This window comes from Oncorhynchus keta, chromosome 25, assembly GCF_023373465.1.
Source record: "Oncorhynchus keta strain PuntledgeMale-10-30-2019 chromosome 25, Oket_V2, whole genome shotgun sequence".
NCBI classification, from domain to species: Eukaryota; Metazoa; Chordata; class Actinopteri; order Salmoniformes; family Salmonidae; genus Oncorhynchus; species Oncorhynchus keta.
The window spans coordinates 42,477,600-42,492,599 of NC_068445.1; the positions used below are offsets into that span (position 1 = coordinate 42,477,600).

At 41.7% G+C, this 15,000-nt stretch overlaps 1 protein-coding gene across 50 annotated transcripts in view; it reads right to left on the reverse strand.

The window, feature by feature from the left end:
• Positions 1–15,000, reverse strand: part of LOC118379041 (fibroblast growth factor 5) — a 32,884-nt gene that overhangs the window by 9,929 nt on the left and 7,955 nt on the right. For all 50 annotated transcript variants that reach the window (XM_052479664.1, XM_052479672.1, XM_052479658.1 and 47 more), the window contains exon 2: positions 11,964–12,067. In XM_052479664.1, the coding sequence (XP_052335624.1) occupies positions 11,964–12,067 (104 nt within the window). The remainder of the gene's footprint in view (positions 1–11,963; positions 12,068–15,000) is intronic.

Here is a 15,000-nt window from a genome sequence, read left to right on the forward strand (position 1 = left end):
GGCAATTATCTAATCAGAGTAGGGACAGGAGAAACACGGCCCGAGGTAACATGGTAGTATGTCAACCAATTCTCACCCAGATGTTAACCAGCTGACTTCAGTTTATATCAGTGTGTGTCAACCGAGCCGTGTTAACATCAGCAGTATTAGCACAGAACGAAATACCACATTATTCACTTGGGGTTCATGTACTTCTTAGGGTGTTAGTTTAACCATGGTCAACTCCCAGGCAGGGCTGGTTTCACAGTCAGAGTTAGTCTGTGTCCAACTCCCAGGCAGGGCTGGTTTCACAGTCAGGTTTAGTTTGTGTCCAACTCCCAGGCAGGGCTGGTTTCACAGTCAGGTTTAGTTTGTGTCCAACTCCCAGGCAGGGCTGTTTTCACAGTCAGAGTTAGTCTGTGTCCAACTCCCAGGCAGGGCTGGTTTCACAGTCAGGTTAGTCTGTGTCCAACTCCCAGGCAGGGCTGGTTTCACAGTCAGGTTTAGTCTGTGTCCAACTCCCAGGCAGGGCTGGTTTCACAGTCAGGTTTAGTTTGTGTCCAGTTCCCAGGCAGGGCTGGTTTCACAGTCAGAGTTAGTCTGTGTCCAACTCCCAGGCAGGGCTGGTTTCACAGTCAGATTTAGTCTGTGTCCAACTCCCAGGCAGGGCTGGTTTCACAGTCAGGTTTAGTTTGTGTCCAACTCCCAGGCAGGGCTGGTTTCACAGTCAGGTTTAGTCTGTGTCCAACTCCCAGGCAGGGCTGGTTTCACAGTCAGGTTTAGTCTGTGTCCAACTCCCAGGCAGGGCTGGTTTCACAGTCAGGTTTAGTTTGTGTCCAACTCCCAGGCAGGGCTGGTTTCACAGTCAGATTTAGTTTGTGTCCAACTCCCAGGCAGGACTGGTTTCACAGTCAGGTTTAGTTTGTGTCCAGTTCCCAGGCAGGGCTGGTTTCACAGTCAGGTTTAGTTTGTGTCCAGTTCCCAGGCAGGGCTGGTTTCACAGTCAGATTTAGTTTGTGTCCAGTTCCCAGGCAGGGCTGGTTTCACAGTCAGGTTTAGTTTGTGTCCAACTCCCAGGCAGGGCTGGTTTCACAGTCAGGTTTAGTTTGTGTCCAGTTCCCAGGCAGGGCTGGTTTCACAGTCAGGTTTAGTTTGTGTCCAACTCCCAGGCAGGGCTGGTTTCACAGTCAGGTTTAGTTTGTGTCCAGTTCCCAGGCAGGGCTGGTTTCACAGTCAGGTTTAGTTTGTGTCCAACTCCCAGGCAGGGCTGGTTTCACAGTCAGGTTTAGTTTGTGTCCAGTTCCCAGGAAGGGCTGGTTTCAGATCAAACCTAGGGCATCTACTCCAGGACTACAAAACAAGAGAGTGAAGAGTGTTTTTACTCTTGAGGGGTCTGCTGGGAAACTGGCTCTCAATGTTTCTATGTATATCTTTCATGCCCTAGATGTTGTGAAATTCAACTCCTGGACACTATATCACATGGTATTGCCTATATTTTAATGTCATTATTACATGTTGAGGCATAGGTCATTTTGTGGATATTCTTTCAAATAGCACTCTGGACCACCAGATTACATTAGTAAAGTAATTAAGAGGACCAGCAAATTATACTGAGAAGTGCCAAGGTGAAACTCCCCATTAAAAACAGAGTTTCCCGATGAACTTTTCTATCAACACAACCTTCTATAGAGTCAAAAGCCTCTGGAGCACGTTGAGGGATTCACTCTGGATTCTGTTGTTATTATAATGACATTTATTGTATCAGATTTCCAACACAGAAATAGAAGTGTAGAGTTAAACAAAACACCGCGACAACCGTACAATCTGTAAATCGCTGTGAGCCATGTGCCCCACTGTAACCACGTCCTATTAGCAGTTGGGGTGTGTGTGCGTGTGCGTGCACGTGCGTGTGTTTGCGTGCACGTGCGTGTGCGTGTGTGTGTTTGGAGAGCGAGGAGAATCCAGACTAATTCTCCACTGATGGATCCTATACAGCTGGACTATAATTGTGTCTGATTGGGGTTAGGCCTGTAAAACCAGTTAATGATGATCTCAGAGCAGATTACAGACTAGACTAGACTAGACTAGACCAGACCAGACCAGACCAGACCAGACCAGACTAGCCTAGACCAGACTAGACTAGACTAGACTAGACCAGACCAGACCAGACCAGACCAGACTAGACTAGACCAGACTAGACAAGACCAGACCAGACCAGATGAGACTAGACAAGACCAGACCAGACTAGACTAGACCAGACTAGACCAGACCAGACTAGCCTAGACCAGACTAGACCAGACTAGACCAGACCAGACTAGACCAGACTAGACCAGACCAGACCAGACTAGACTAGACTAGACCAGACTAGACTAGACCAGACCAGACCAGACTAGACCAGACTAGACCAGACCAGACTAGACTAGACTAGACCAGACCAGACTAGACTAGACCAGACTAGACAAGACCAGACCAGACTAGACTAGACTAGACTAGACCAGACCAGACCAGACCAGACCAGACCAGACCAGACCAGACTAGACAAGACCAGACCAGATGAGACTAGACAAGACCAGACCAGACTAGACTAGACTGTGTGTGTGTGTGTGCGTGCGCAGCTCCTATCAAAGAGTTGCATAGATTGACAGACAGGAGCAGGGACTTCTTTGTCCCAGTACTCATTAGAGACTCAACATGTCTCATTAGAGACCAAACATGTCTCATTAGAGACCCGACATGTCTCATTAGAGACCCAACATGTCTCATTAGAGACCCAACATGTCTAATTAGAGACCCAACATGTCTCATTAGAGACCCAACATGTCTCATTAGAGACCCAACATGTCTCATTAGAGACCCAACATGTCTCATTAGAGACCCAACATGTCTCATTAGAGACCCACCATGTCTCATTAGAGACCCAACATGTCTCATTAGAGACCCAACATGTCTCATTAGAGACCCAACATGTCTCATTAGAGACCCAACGTGTCTAATTAGAGACCCAACGTGTCTCATTAGAGACCCAACATGTCTCATTAGAGACCCAACATGTCTCATTAGAGACCCAACATGTCTCATTAGAGACCCAACATGTCTCATTAGAGACCCAACATGTCTCATTAGAGACCCAACATGTCTCATTAGAGACCCAACATGTCTCATTAGAGACCCAACATGTCTCATTAGAGACCCAACATGTCTCATTAGAGACCCAACATGTCTCATTACTGAATGACTACACTCATTCAGCATAGAGATAAAACCCATTCCTCAACGTGCAGGAGAAATCACGAGATAGTTGTTGAATAATTAACAGCAACCTCTAACATTCAAGAAAATCATCATGATACAGGCAGTAAATGTGAATTGATTGATACAGGCAGTAAATGTGAATTGATTGATACCAGCAGTAAATGTGAATTGATTGATACCAGCAGTAAATGTGAATTGATTGATAAATGTGAATTGATTGATACAGGCAGTAAATGTGAATTGATTGATACCAGCAGTAAATGTGAATTGATTGATACCAGCAGTAAATGTGAATTGATTGATAAATGTGAACTGATTGATACAGGCAGTAAATGTGAATTGATTGATAAATGTGAACTGATTGATACAGGCAGTAAGTGTGAATTGATTGATACAGGCAGTAATGTGAACTAATTGATACAGGCAGTAAATGTGAACTGATTGATAAGTGTGAACTGATTGATACAGGCAGTAAATGTGAATTGATTGATAAATGTGAACTGATTGATACAGGCAGTAAATGTGAATTGATTGATAAATGTGAACTGATTGATACAGGCAGTAAATGTGAATTGATTGATACAGTTAGTAAATGTGAATTGATTGATACAGGCAGTAAATGTGAATTGATTGATACAGTTAGTAAATGTGAATTGATTGATACAGGCAGTAAATGTGAATTGATTGATACAGGCAGTAAATGTGAATTGATTGATACAGGCAGTAAATGTGAATTGATTGATAAATGTGAACTGATTGATACAGGCAGTAAATGTGAATTGATTGATAAATGTGAACTGATTGATACAGGCAGTAAGTGTGAATTGATTGATACAGGCAGTAATGTGAACTAATTGATACAGGCAGTAAATGTGAACTGATTGATAAGTGTGAACTGATTGATACAGGCAGTAATGTGAACTAATTGATACAGGCAGTAAATGTGAACTAATTGATACAGGCAGTAAATGTGAACTGATTGATAAATGTGAACTGATTGATACAGGCAGTAATGTGAACTGATTGATACATGCAGTAAATGTGAACTGATTGATAAATGTGAACTGATTGATAAATGTGAACTGATTGATAAGTAACCCATTCCTCAACTCTAGAAAAAATTAATCTCACAAGATGTTTGTCTTGTGGCTCCCTAACTAACTGCTAAAAATACCTTGGGTGGGAAACTATAAACTGCAGGATGTACAAGAGGATGGAGATGACCACGTCCTCAACCCTACGATGCCTTGTATAACCCTGTTCTAGTTGGTTCTGAAACAACAACACCGTTCTGCTTTGTGGAAGAGTGCAGCATAGCAGAACAAGATGCCATTACAGCCATTCTGTAAACATGTCACTCACGAGATGAGCTGCCATAACAACAGAGGGCAGAACATCAACTTTATAAGTTGTTCTAAAATCACCAACATCCTCTGGGTATTGTTGTTTTGAATTATAATTTGAAAAATGTATGGGAACCCCCTTGATGGTTGTGGGTGGGTGACCTAAACAGTTTTAGCACGACAGTGCAGTACATTTTACAAACACATTGAAAGGAGTTACTGTAGCACTTGTGCACAGCTAGTTGAGAGATATAATGTAGGCCTGCAGTACAACAGGCTGTACAATAATGATTCCAATAGTTATTCTATTAAAATGGTCCTGTGTGGCGCAGTTGGTAAGAGTGTTGTGCTTGTGATTCCAGGTCTGTGGATTCAAATACCACTGGGGTCACATTCAAAAAAGTGTATGTGCTCACTGTGGATGCGTTTGGATAGAAGTGTCTGTTAACTTATATATATTATTACATTAATAAGTGCTTGGGGAATGCTGAGGTGTTCTTTAGTGGAATGCTGAGATGTTCTTTAGTGGAATGCTGAGATGTTCTTTAGTGGAATGCTGAGATGTTGTTCTTTAATAGAATGCTGAGATGTTCTTTAGTGGAATGCTGAGATGTTGTTCTTTAATAGAATGGTGAGATGTTCTTTAGTGGAATGCTGACATGTTCTTTAGTAGAATGCAGAGATGTTCTTTAGTGGAATGCTGAGATGTTCTTTAGTAGAATGCTGAGATGTTCTTTAGTGGAATGCTGAGATGTTCTTTAGTGGAATGCTGAGATGTTGTTCTTTAGTAGAATGCTGAGATGTTCTTTAGTAGAATGCTGAGATGTTCTTTAGTAGAATGCTGAGATGTTCTTTAGTGGAATGCTGAGATGTTCTTTAGTGGAATGCTGAGATGTTCTTTAGTGGAATGCTGAGATGTTCTTTAGTGGAATGCTGAGATGTTCTTTAGTAGAATGCTGAGATGTTCTTTAGTAGAATGCTGAGATGTTCTTTAGTAGAATGCTGAGATGTTCTTTAGTGGAATGCTGAGATGTTCTTTAGTAGAATGCTGAGATGTTCTTTAGTGGAATGCTGAGATGTTGTTTAGTGGAATGTTGAGGTATGATGATGAGCTATAAAATTATTCTATGGTTCTATCCTTCTATCCTGTCTCTGTTTGTGCCTGGTTTCGGTTCAGTTTAATGACTGGGAGCAGACAGGTGAGGGTTTATTGTGTCAAATCTGAATGCTAGGGCAACTCTTTTAAAACGGCCCTTTCCCCTGATCCATGTGCTCCATCTGAGCAGATTAGGATGTTTTGAATGGTTTTCTAATTTACCAATCATCATTATTACCAATCAAAACGTTGGACACACCTATTATTTCAAGGGTTTTTCTTTATCTTTACTATTTTCTACATTGTAGAATAATAGCGAAGACATCAAAACTATGAAATAACACACATGGAATCATGTAGTAACCAAAAAAGTGCAAAACAAATCAAAATATATTTTAGATTTTAGATTCTTCAAATAGCCACCCTTTTCTTTGATGACAGCTTTGCACACTCTTGGCATTCTCTCAACCAGCTTCATACGGAATGCTTTTCCAAGTCTTGTAAGGAGTTTCTGTCAGGATTTGGCCAGGGTTGTTCCGGTTTTTGGTCACTAGATGCCCCCATTGTGCTTTTTGACCTTTTGTTTTCCCTTGATCCCCATTATTATTTGCACCTGTGCCTCGTTTCCCCTGATTGTATTTAAACCCTTAGTTTTCCTCAGTTCTTTGCTCTGTGTTTGTATGTTAGCACCCAGCCCTAGTATTCTGTGAACTCTTGTTGATCCCGGTGGACTCTCTTGTGGAATTCTGTTTTTTGTTCTTGTTTATTTATTTTTGAGTATCTTTTGAGGCTTTTTATGCTATACCTACCACCTTGTGGATTTACCTTTTTGTCTTTGTCTTTGTTCTTGTGGAATTCCTTTTGAGGTTGTGGAGTTACATGTTTTCCTGAAGGACTTCACTTTTTTTTTTTACTTCATTAAATACACCGTCTCAAGTACTGCTGTGTCTGCCTCATCTTCTGGGTTCTGCCGACTATTCGTTGCTCAGTTGGTTAAGTGACTGTTTCTCACTCCGGAGACCCGGGTTCGTAACCGGGTCCTGACAGTTTCTACATATGCTGGCTGATTTTCTTTCACTTCGCGGTCCAACTCATCCCAAACCATCTCAATTGGGATGAGGTCGGGGGATTGTGGAGGCCAGGTCATCTGATGCATCTCCTTCTTGGTTAAATAGCCCTTACACAGCCTGGAGGTGTTTTGGGTTAATGTCCTGCTGAAAAACAAATGTTAGTCCAGCTAAACACAAAGCAGATGGGATGGTGTATTTCTGCAGAATGCTGAGTTAGCCATGCTGGTTAAGTGTGACTTGAATTCTAAATAAATTACAGACATTGTCACCACAAAGCACCCCCACACCATCACACCTCCTCCTCCATGCTTCATGGTGGGAACCACACATGCAGAGATTATCCTACTCTACGTCTCACAAAGACACGTCGGTTGGAATCCATAAATCTCAAATTTGGACTCATCAGGCCAAAAGTCAAATAACCACTGGTCTAATGTCCATTGCTCGTATTTCTTGGCCCAAGCAAGTCTCTTCTTACAGTATTATTGGTGTCCTTTAGTACTGGTTTCTTTGCAGCAATTGGACCATGAAGACCTGATTCATACAGTCTCCTCTGAACAGTTGATGTTGAAATGTGTATATTACTTGAACTCTGTGAAGCATTTATTTGGGCTGCAATCTTAGCTCTTAGATTATCCTCTGCAGCAGAGGTAAATCTGGGTCTTCCTTTCCTGTGGCGGTCCTCATGAGAGCCAGTTTCATCATAGCTCTTGATGGTTTTTGCGACAGAACTTGAAGAAACTTTCAAAGTTCTTGTCATGTTCCTCGTTGACTGACCTTTATGTCTTAATGCATTTGAACCAATCAGTTGTGTTTTGACAAGGTAATGGTGGTATACAGAAGATAGCCCTATTTGCTAAAAGACCAAGTCCATATTATAGAAAGAACAGCTCGAATAAGCAAAGAAACAACAGTCCAACTTTTAACAAGGCACACCTGTTAATTGATATGCATTCCAGATGACTATATCCCTAGATCTCTCTCTTTCTCTCTCCCCCCCCTCTCTCTCTCTCCATCTCTCTCTCTCTCTCTCTCTCTCGCTCTTCCTCTCTTCCTCTCTCTGTCTATCTCCCTCTATTCCTCTCTCCCTCTCTCGCTCCCTCTCTCTCTCTCTCCCTCCCTCTCTCTCTCTCTCTCCCGCTCTCTCTCTCAGTCTATTTCCCTCTATTCCTCCCTCTCTCTCACCCTCTCTGTATCTCTCCCCTTACTTCCCTCCCTCCATCGCTCACTCCCCTGTTTGTTCAATAAATCCAGGTGACCTTTCAACTTAGAAGAGATTATGTTTGTAATGGCGGGCTGGGTAGGTCAGTGTAATATGCATCTGTCTTCTCGCCCATTATTCCAGACAATAAAATTCCACTGTGAAAACATCTAAATATGAACTATGACAGACGGATAACAACATAAAGACAATTTGTGACACCAGATCCCCGAACACAGACAGACGAGCCCCCCGAGCCGGCCAGCCCTGTGTGTGTGTGTGTGTTTGTGTGTGTATGTGTGTGTGTGTGTATGCGTGTGTGTGTATGTGTGTGTGTGTGTGTGTGTGTGTGTGTGTGTGTGTGTGTGTGTGTGTGTGTGTGTGTGTGTGTGTGTGTGTGTGTGTGTGTGTGTGTGTGTGTGTTTGGAGAGCTAGGAGAATCCAGACTAATTCTCCACTGATGGATCCTATACAGCTGGACTAACTATAATTGTCCACTGTGTCTGCAGCGGCTTATGGGGCTCTTCACATTTATCCCTTTGTTTCTCTCTGTCTGTCTGTCTGTCTGTCTCATTCACTCACTCTGTCTCTCTTTCCATGTCTGTCTGTCTGTCTGTCTGTCTGTCTGTCTGTCTGTCTGTCTGTCTGTCTGTCTGTCTGTCTGTCTGTCTGTCTGTCTGTCTTTCCATGTCTGTCTGTCTGTCTGTCTGTCTGTCTGTCTGTCTGTCTGTCTGTCTGTCTGTCTGTCTGTCTGTCTCTCTTTCCATGTCTGTCTGTCTGTCTGTCTGTCTGTCTGTCTGTCTGTCTGTCTGTCTGTCTGTCTGTCTGTCTCTCTCTCTGTCTCCGTCTGTCTGTCTCATTCACTCACTCTATTTTTCTTTCCATGTCTGTCTGTCTGTCTGTCTGTCTGTCTGTCTGTCTGTCTGTCTGTCTGTCTGTCGCCATGTCTGTCTGTCTCTCTCCATGTCTGTCTGTCTCTCTCCATGTCTGTCTGTCTGTCTGTCTGTCTGTCTGTCTGTCTGTCTGTCTGTCTGTCTGTCTGTCTGTCTGTCTTTCCATGTCTGTCTGTCTGTCTGTCTGTCTGTCTGTCTGTCTGTCTTTCCATGTCTTTCCATGTCTGTCGGTCTGTCTCTCTTTCCATGTCTGTCTGTCTGTCTGTCTGTCTGTCTGTCTGTCTGTCTGTCTGTCTGTCTGTCTGTCTGTCTGTCTTTCTTTCCATGTCTGTCTGTCTGTCTGTCTGTCTGTCTGTCTGTCTGTCTGTCTGTCTGTCTGTCTGTCTGTCTGTCTGTCTGTCTGTCTGTCTGTCTGTCGCCATGTCTGTCTGTCTCTCTCCATGTCTGTCTGTCTGTCTCTCTCCATGTCTGTCTGTCTGTCTGTCTGTCTGTCTGTCTGTCTCTCTCTGTCTCACTCTCTCTGTCTCTCTCTCTCTCTCTCTCTCTCTCTCTCTCTCTCTCTCTCTCTGTCTCTCTCTCTCTGTCTCTCTCTCTCTCTCTCTCTCTCTCTCTCTCTCTCTGTGGGGTCGACTAAATACATAATTCACCATTGCACACAGCAGGTTGACGTTTATTGTCATGAGTCTTGCCCTGAAGGCAGAACTGAGAGATTTCCGCTGGATGGGCCAGGATGGGCCAGCTGCAAAGTCAAAATTGTCAAAGTCAAAACATTTATGAAAATTTGCATTTTGGTCTTAACTAAGGTTAGGGTCAGGCATTGGGGTTAGCCATGTGATTAAGGATAGGGTTAGGCATTGGGGTTAGCCATTGGGGTTAAGGTTAGGGTTAGGCATTGGCGTTAGCCGTTGGGGTTAAGGATAGGGTTAGGCATTGGGGTTAGCCATTGGGGTTAAGGATAGGGTTAGCCGTGTGGTTAAGGATAGGGTTAGCAGTGTGGTTAAGGTTAGGGTTAGGCTTTGGGGTTAGCCATGTGGTTAAGGATAGGGTTAGCCGTGTGGTTAAGGATAGGGTTAGCCGTGTGGTTAAGGTTAGGGTTAGGCTTTGGGGTTAGCCATGTGGTTAAGGATAGGGTTAGCCGTGTGGTTAAGGATAGGGTTAGCCGTGTGGTTAAGGTTAGGGTTAGGCTTTGGGGTTAGCCATGTGGTTAAGGATAGGGTTAGCCGTGTGGTTAAGGATAGGGTTAGCCGTGTGGTTAAGGATAGGGTTAGCCATGTGGTTAAGGATAGGGTTAGCCGTGTGGTTAAGGATAGGGTTAGCCGTGTGGTTAAGGATAGGGTTAGGTTTCAATTCAGATTTTATGACTTTGTGGCTGTGCCAACTTGACCACTATGCAGAACTGCCTCCAGAACCAGATTCATGATGAAAAATTCTAACCTGCTTGTACACAGAGTGCATCCCTCCCTCCCTCCCTCCCTCCCTCCCTCCCTCCCTCCCTCCCTCCCTCCCTCCCTCCCTCTATCCATCCATCCATCCATCCATCCATCCATCCATCCATACGAGCTGTACCAGCCTCCCTCTCTCTCTCTCTCTCTCTCTGTCTCTCTCTCTCCCTGTATTCCCTACCCTCCCCTCTCTCCCTCTCCCTCTCTCCCCCTCTCTCTCCCTGTATTCCCTACCCTCCCCTCTCTCTCTCTCTCTCTCTGTCTCTCTCTCTCCCTGTATTCCCTACCCTCCCCTCTCCCTCTCTCCCCCTCTCTCTCCCTGTATTCCCTACCCTCCCCTCTCTCTCTCTCTCTGTCTCTCTCTCTCCCTGTATTCCCTACCCTCCCCTCTCCCTCTCTCCCCCTCTCTCTCCCTGTATTCCCTACCCTCCCCTCTCTCTCTCTCTTGTCTGTTTCAGACACAGACAACGGTAGTTGATTGACACAGACAACGGTAGTTGATTGACACAGACAACGGTAGTTGATTGACACAGACAACAGTAGTTAATTGACACAGACAACGGTAGTTAATTGACACAGACAATGGTAGTTGATTGACACAGACAACGGTAGTTGATTGACACAGACAACGGTAGTTAATTGACACAGACAACGGTAGTTCATTGACACAGACAACGGTAGTTGATTGACACAGACAACGGTAGTTGATTGACACAGACAACGGTAGTTAATTGACACAGACAACGGTAGTTGATTGACACAGACAACGGTAGTTAATTGACACAGACAACGGTAGTTGATTGACACAGACAACGGTAGTTGATTGACACAGACAACGGTAGTTGATTGACACAGACAACAGTAGTTGATTGACACAGACAACGGTAGTTAATTGACACAGACAACGGTAGTTGATTTACACAGACAACGGTAGTTAATTGACACAGACAACGGTAGTTGATTGACACAGACAACGGTAGTTGATTGACACAGACAACAGTAGTTCATTGACACAGACAACGGTAGTTGATTGACACAGACAACGGTAGTTGATTGACACAGACAACGGTAGTTAATTGACACAGACAACGGTAGTTGATTGACACAGACAACGGTAGTTGATTGACACAGACAACGGTAGTTGATTGACACAGACAACGGTAGTTGATTGACACAGACAACGGTAGTTGATTGACACAGACAACGGTAGTTGATTGACACAGACAACGGTAGTTGATTGACACAGACAACGGTAGTTGATTGACACAGACAACGGTAGTTGATTGACACAGACAACGGTAGTTAATTGACACAGACAACGGTAGTTGATTGACACAGACAACGGTAGTTGATTGACACAGACAACGGCAGTTGATTGACACAGACAACGGTAGTTGATTGACACAGACAACGGTAGTTAATTGACACAGACAACGGTAGTTAATTGACACAGACAACGGTAGTTGATTGACACAGACAACGGTAGTTAATTGACACAGACAACGGTAGTTAATTGACACAGACAACGGTAGTTAATTGACACAGACAACGGTAGTTAATTGACACAGACAACGGTAGTTAATTGACACAGACAACGGTAGTTAATTGACACAGACAACGGTAGTTAATTGTTCACAGACAACGGTAGTTGATTGACACAGACGACGGTAGTTGATTGGCTACTTACCACAGCGTGAAGCCTTCCTCTCTTGTTCATGGAAAGGAATTTGTTACTGTAGACTCCTCGGATACCGATGACACCCTGAGATACAGCAAAGAGCTCCAGGACACCTGAGAAACAACATGTCGTTGTCATCACAACAGCAGGATAAATGAATGTATTGGATACTATTTTCGAGAAGTGCTCTCTATATTTGTCTCTCTCTGTCACCTCTGTCTGTCTGTCTGTCTGTCTGTCTGTCTGTCTGTCTGTCTGTCTGTCTGTCTGTCTGTCTGTCTGTCTGTCTGTCTGTCTGTCTCTCTCTAGGTTTCTCAATCAAACCAGTGGAACATACAGAAGATTAGAATATACAGTAGAACATATAACAGAACATAGAGTACAACGTAATGTAGAACATACAGTAGAAAATATAGTAGAACATAAAGTAGAACATACAGTAGAAAATATAGTGGAACATAAAGTAGAACATAATGTAGAACACACAGTAGAACATATAGCAGAAAATACAGCAGAACATACAGTAGAACACACAGTAGAACATCCTGGGGCGGCAGGGTAGCCTAGTGGTTAGAGCGTTGGACTCGTAACCGGAAGGTTGCAAGTTCAAACCCTAGCTGACATTCTGCCCGTGAACAGGCAGTTCCCAGGCCGTCATTGAAAATAAGAATTTGTTCTTAAATGACTTGCGACACAGAGAGAGAGTTAAACAAAGGTAAAATAAATTTTAAAAATACAGTAGAACATACAGGTGAACACACAGCAGAATATACAGTAGAACATGCAGCAGAACACACCTTAGAACATACAGCAGAACATAATGTAGATTAGAGCATACAGTAGATTAGAACATACAGTAGAACATACAGTAGAACATAATGTAGAACATACAGTAGATTAGACATACAGTAGATTAGAACATACAGTAGATTAGGACATACAGTAGATTAGAACATACAGAAGAGTAGAACATACAGTAGAACATACAGTAGAACATAATGTAGAACATACAGTAGATTAGACATACAGTAGATTGGAACATAAAGTAGATTAGACATACAGTAGAACATACAGTAGAACATAATGTAGAACACACAGTAGATTAGAAAATACAGAAGAGTAGAACATACAGTAGATTAGAAAATACAGTAGAACATAGGGTAGAACATAATGTAGAGCACACAGTAGAACACACAGTAGAACTAAATGTAGAACAACATGTAAAACCTACAGTAGAAAATACAGCAGAACATAACGTAGAACATACAGTAGATGACTGTAAGTCGCTTTGGATAAAAGCGCCTGCTAAATGGCATATATTATTATTATTATATTATTAGAACATACAGAAGATTAGAATATACAGTAGATTAGAACATACAGAAGATTAGAACATACAGTAGATTAGAACATACAGTAGATTAGAACATACAGTATATTAGAATATACAGTAGATTAGAACATACAGAAGATTAGAATATACAGTAGATTAGAATATACAGTAGAATATACAGTAGATTAGAATATACAGTAGATTAGAACATACAGTAGAATATACAGTAGATTAGAATATACTGTAGATGAGAACACAAGTAGAATATACAGTAGAACATACAGTAGATTAGAATATACAGTAGATTAGAACATACTGTAGAAGATACAATAGAATAGAACATATAGTAGAACATACAGTAGAACATACAGTAGAGCACAGAGTAGAACATACAGCAGAACACACAGTAGAACATACAGTGGAACATACAGTAGAACATAATGTAGAACACACAGTAGAACATAATGTAGAACATTCAGTAGAATATACAGTAGAACATACAGTAGATTAGAACATACAGTAGATTAGAACATACAGTAGAACATACAGTAGATTAGAAAATACAGTAGAACACAGAGTAGAACATAATGTAGAACACACAGTAGAACACACAGTAGAACTAAATGTAGAACAACATGTAAAACCTACAGTAGAAAATACAGCAGAACATAACGTAGAACATACAGTAGATTAGAACATACAGTAGATTAGAATATACAGTAGATTAGAACATACAGAAGATTAGAATATACAGTAGATTAGAATATACAGTAGATTAGAACATACAGAAGATTAGAACATACAGTAGATTAGAATATACAGTAGATTAGAACATACAGTAGATTAGAACATACAGTATATTAGAATATACAGTAGATTAGAACATACAGAAGATTAGAATATACAGTAGATTAGAACATACAGAAGATTAGAATATACAGTAGATTAGAATATACAGTAGAATATAATATACAGTAGATTAGAACATACAGTAGAATATACAGTAGATTAGAACATACAGTAGATTAGAACATACTGTAGATTAGAACACAAGTAGAATATACAGTAGAACATACAGAAGAACACACAGTAGAACATACAGTAGATTAGAATGTACAGTAGATTAGAACATACTGTAGAAGATACAATAGAATAGAACATATAGTAGAACATACAGTAGAACATACAGCAGAACATACAGTAGAGCACAGAGTAGAACATACAGCAGAACACACAGTGGAACATACAGTAGAACATAATGTAGAACATTCAGTAGAATATACAGTAGAACATACAGTAGATTAGAACAAACAGTAGATTAGAACATACAGTAGAACATACAGTAGATTAGAACATACAGCAGATTAGAACATATAGTAGAATATACAGTAGTTTAAAACATACAGTAGATTAGAACATACAGTAGATTAGAACATACAGCAGATTAGAACATACAGTAGTTTAGAACATATAGTAGAACATACAGTAGATTAGAACATACAGTAGATTAGAATATACAGTAGATTAGAACATAAAGCAGAACATACAGTAGATTAGAACATACAGTAGATTAGAATATACAGTAGATTAGAATATACAGCAGAATATACAGTAGATTAGAACATACAGTAGATTAGAACATACAGCAGATTAGAACGTACAGTAGAACATACAGTAGATTAGAACATACAGTACCTTAGAATATACAGTAGG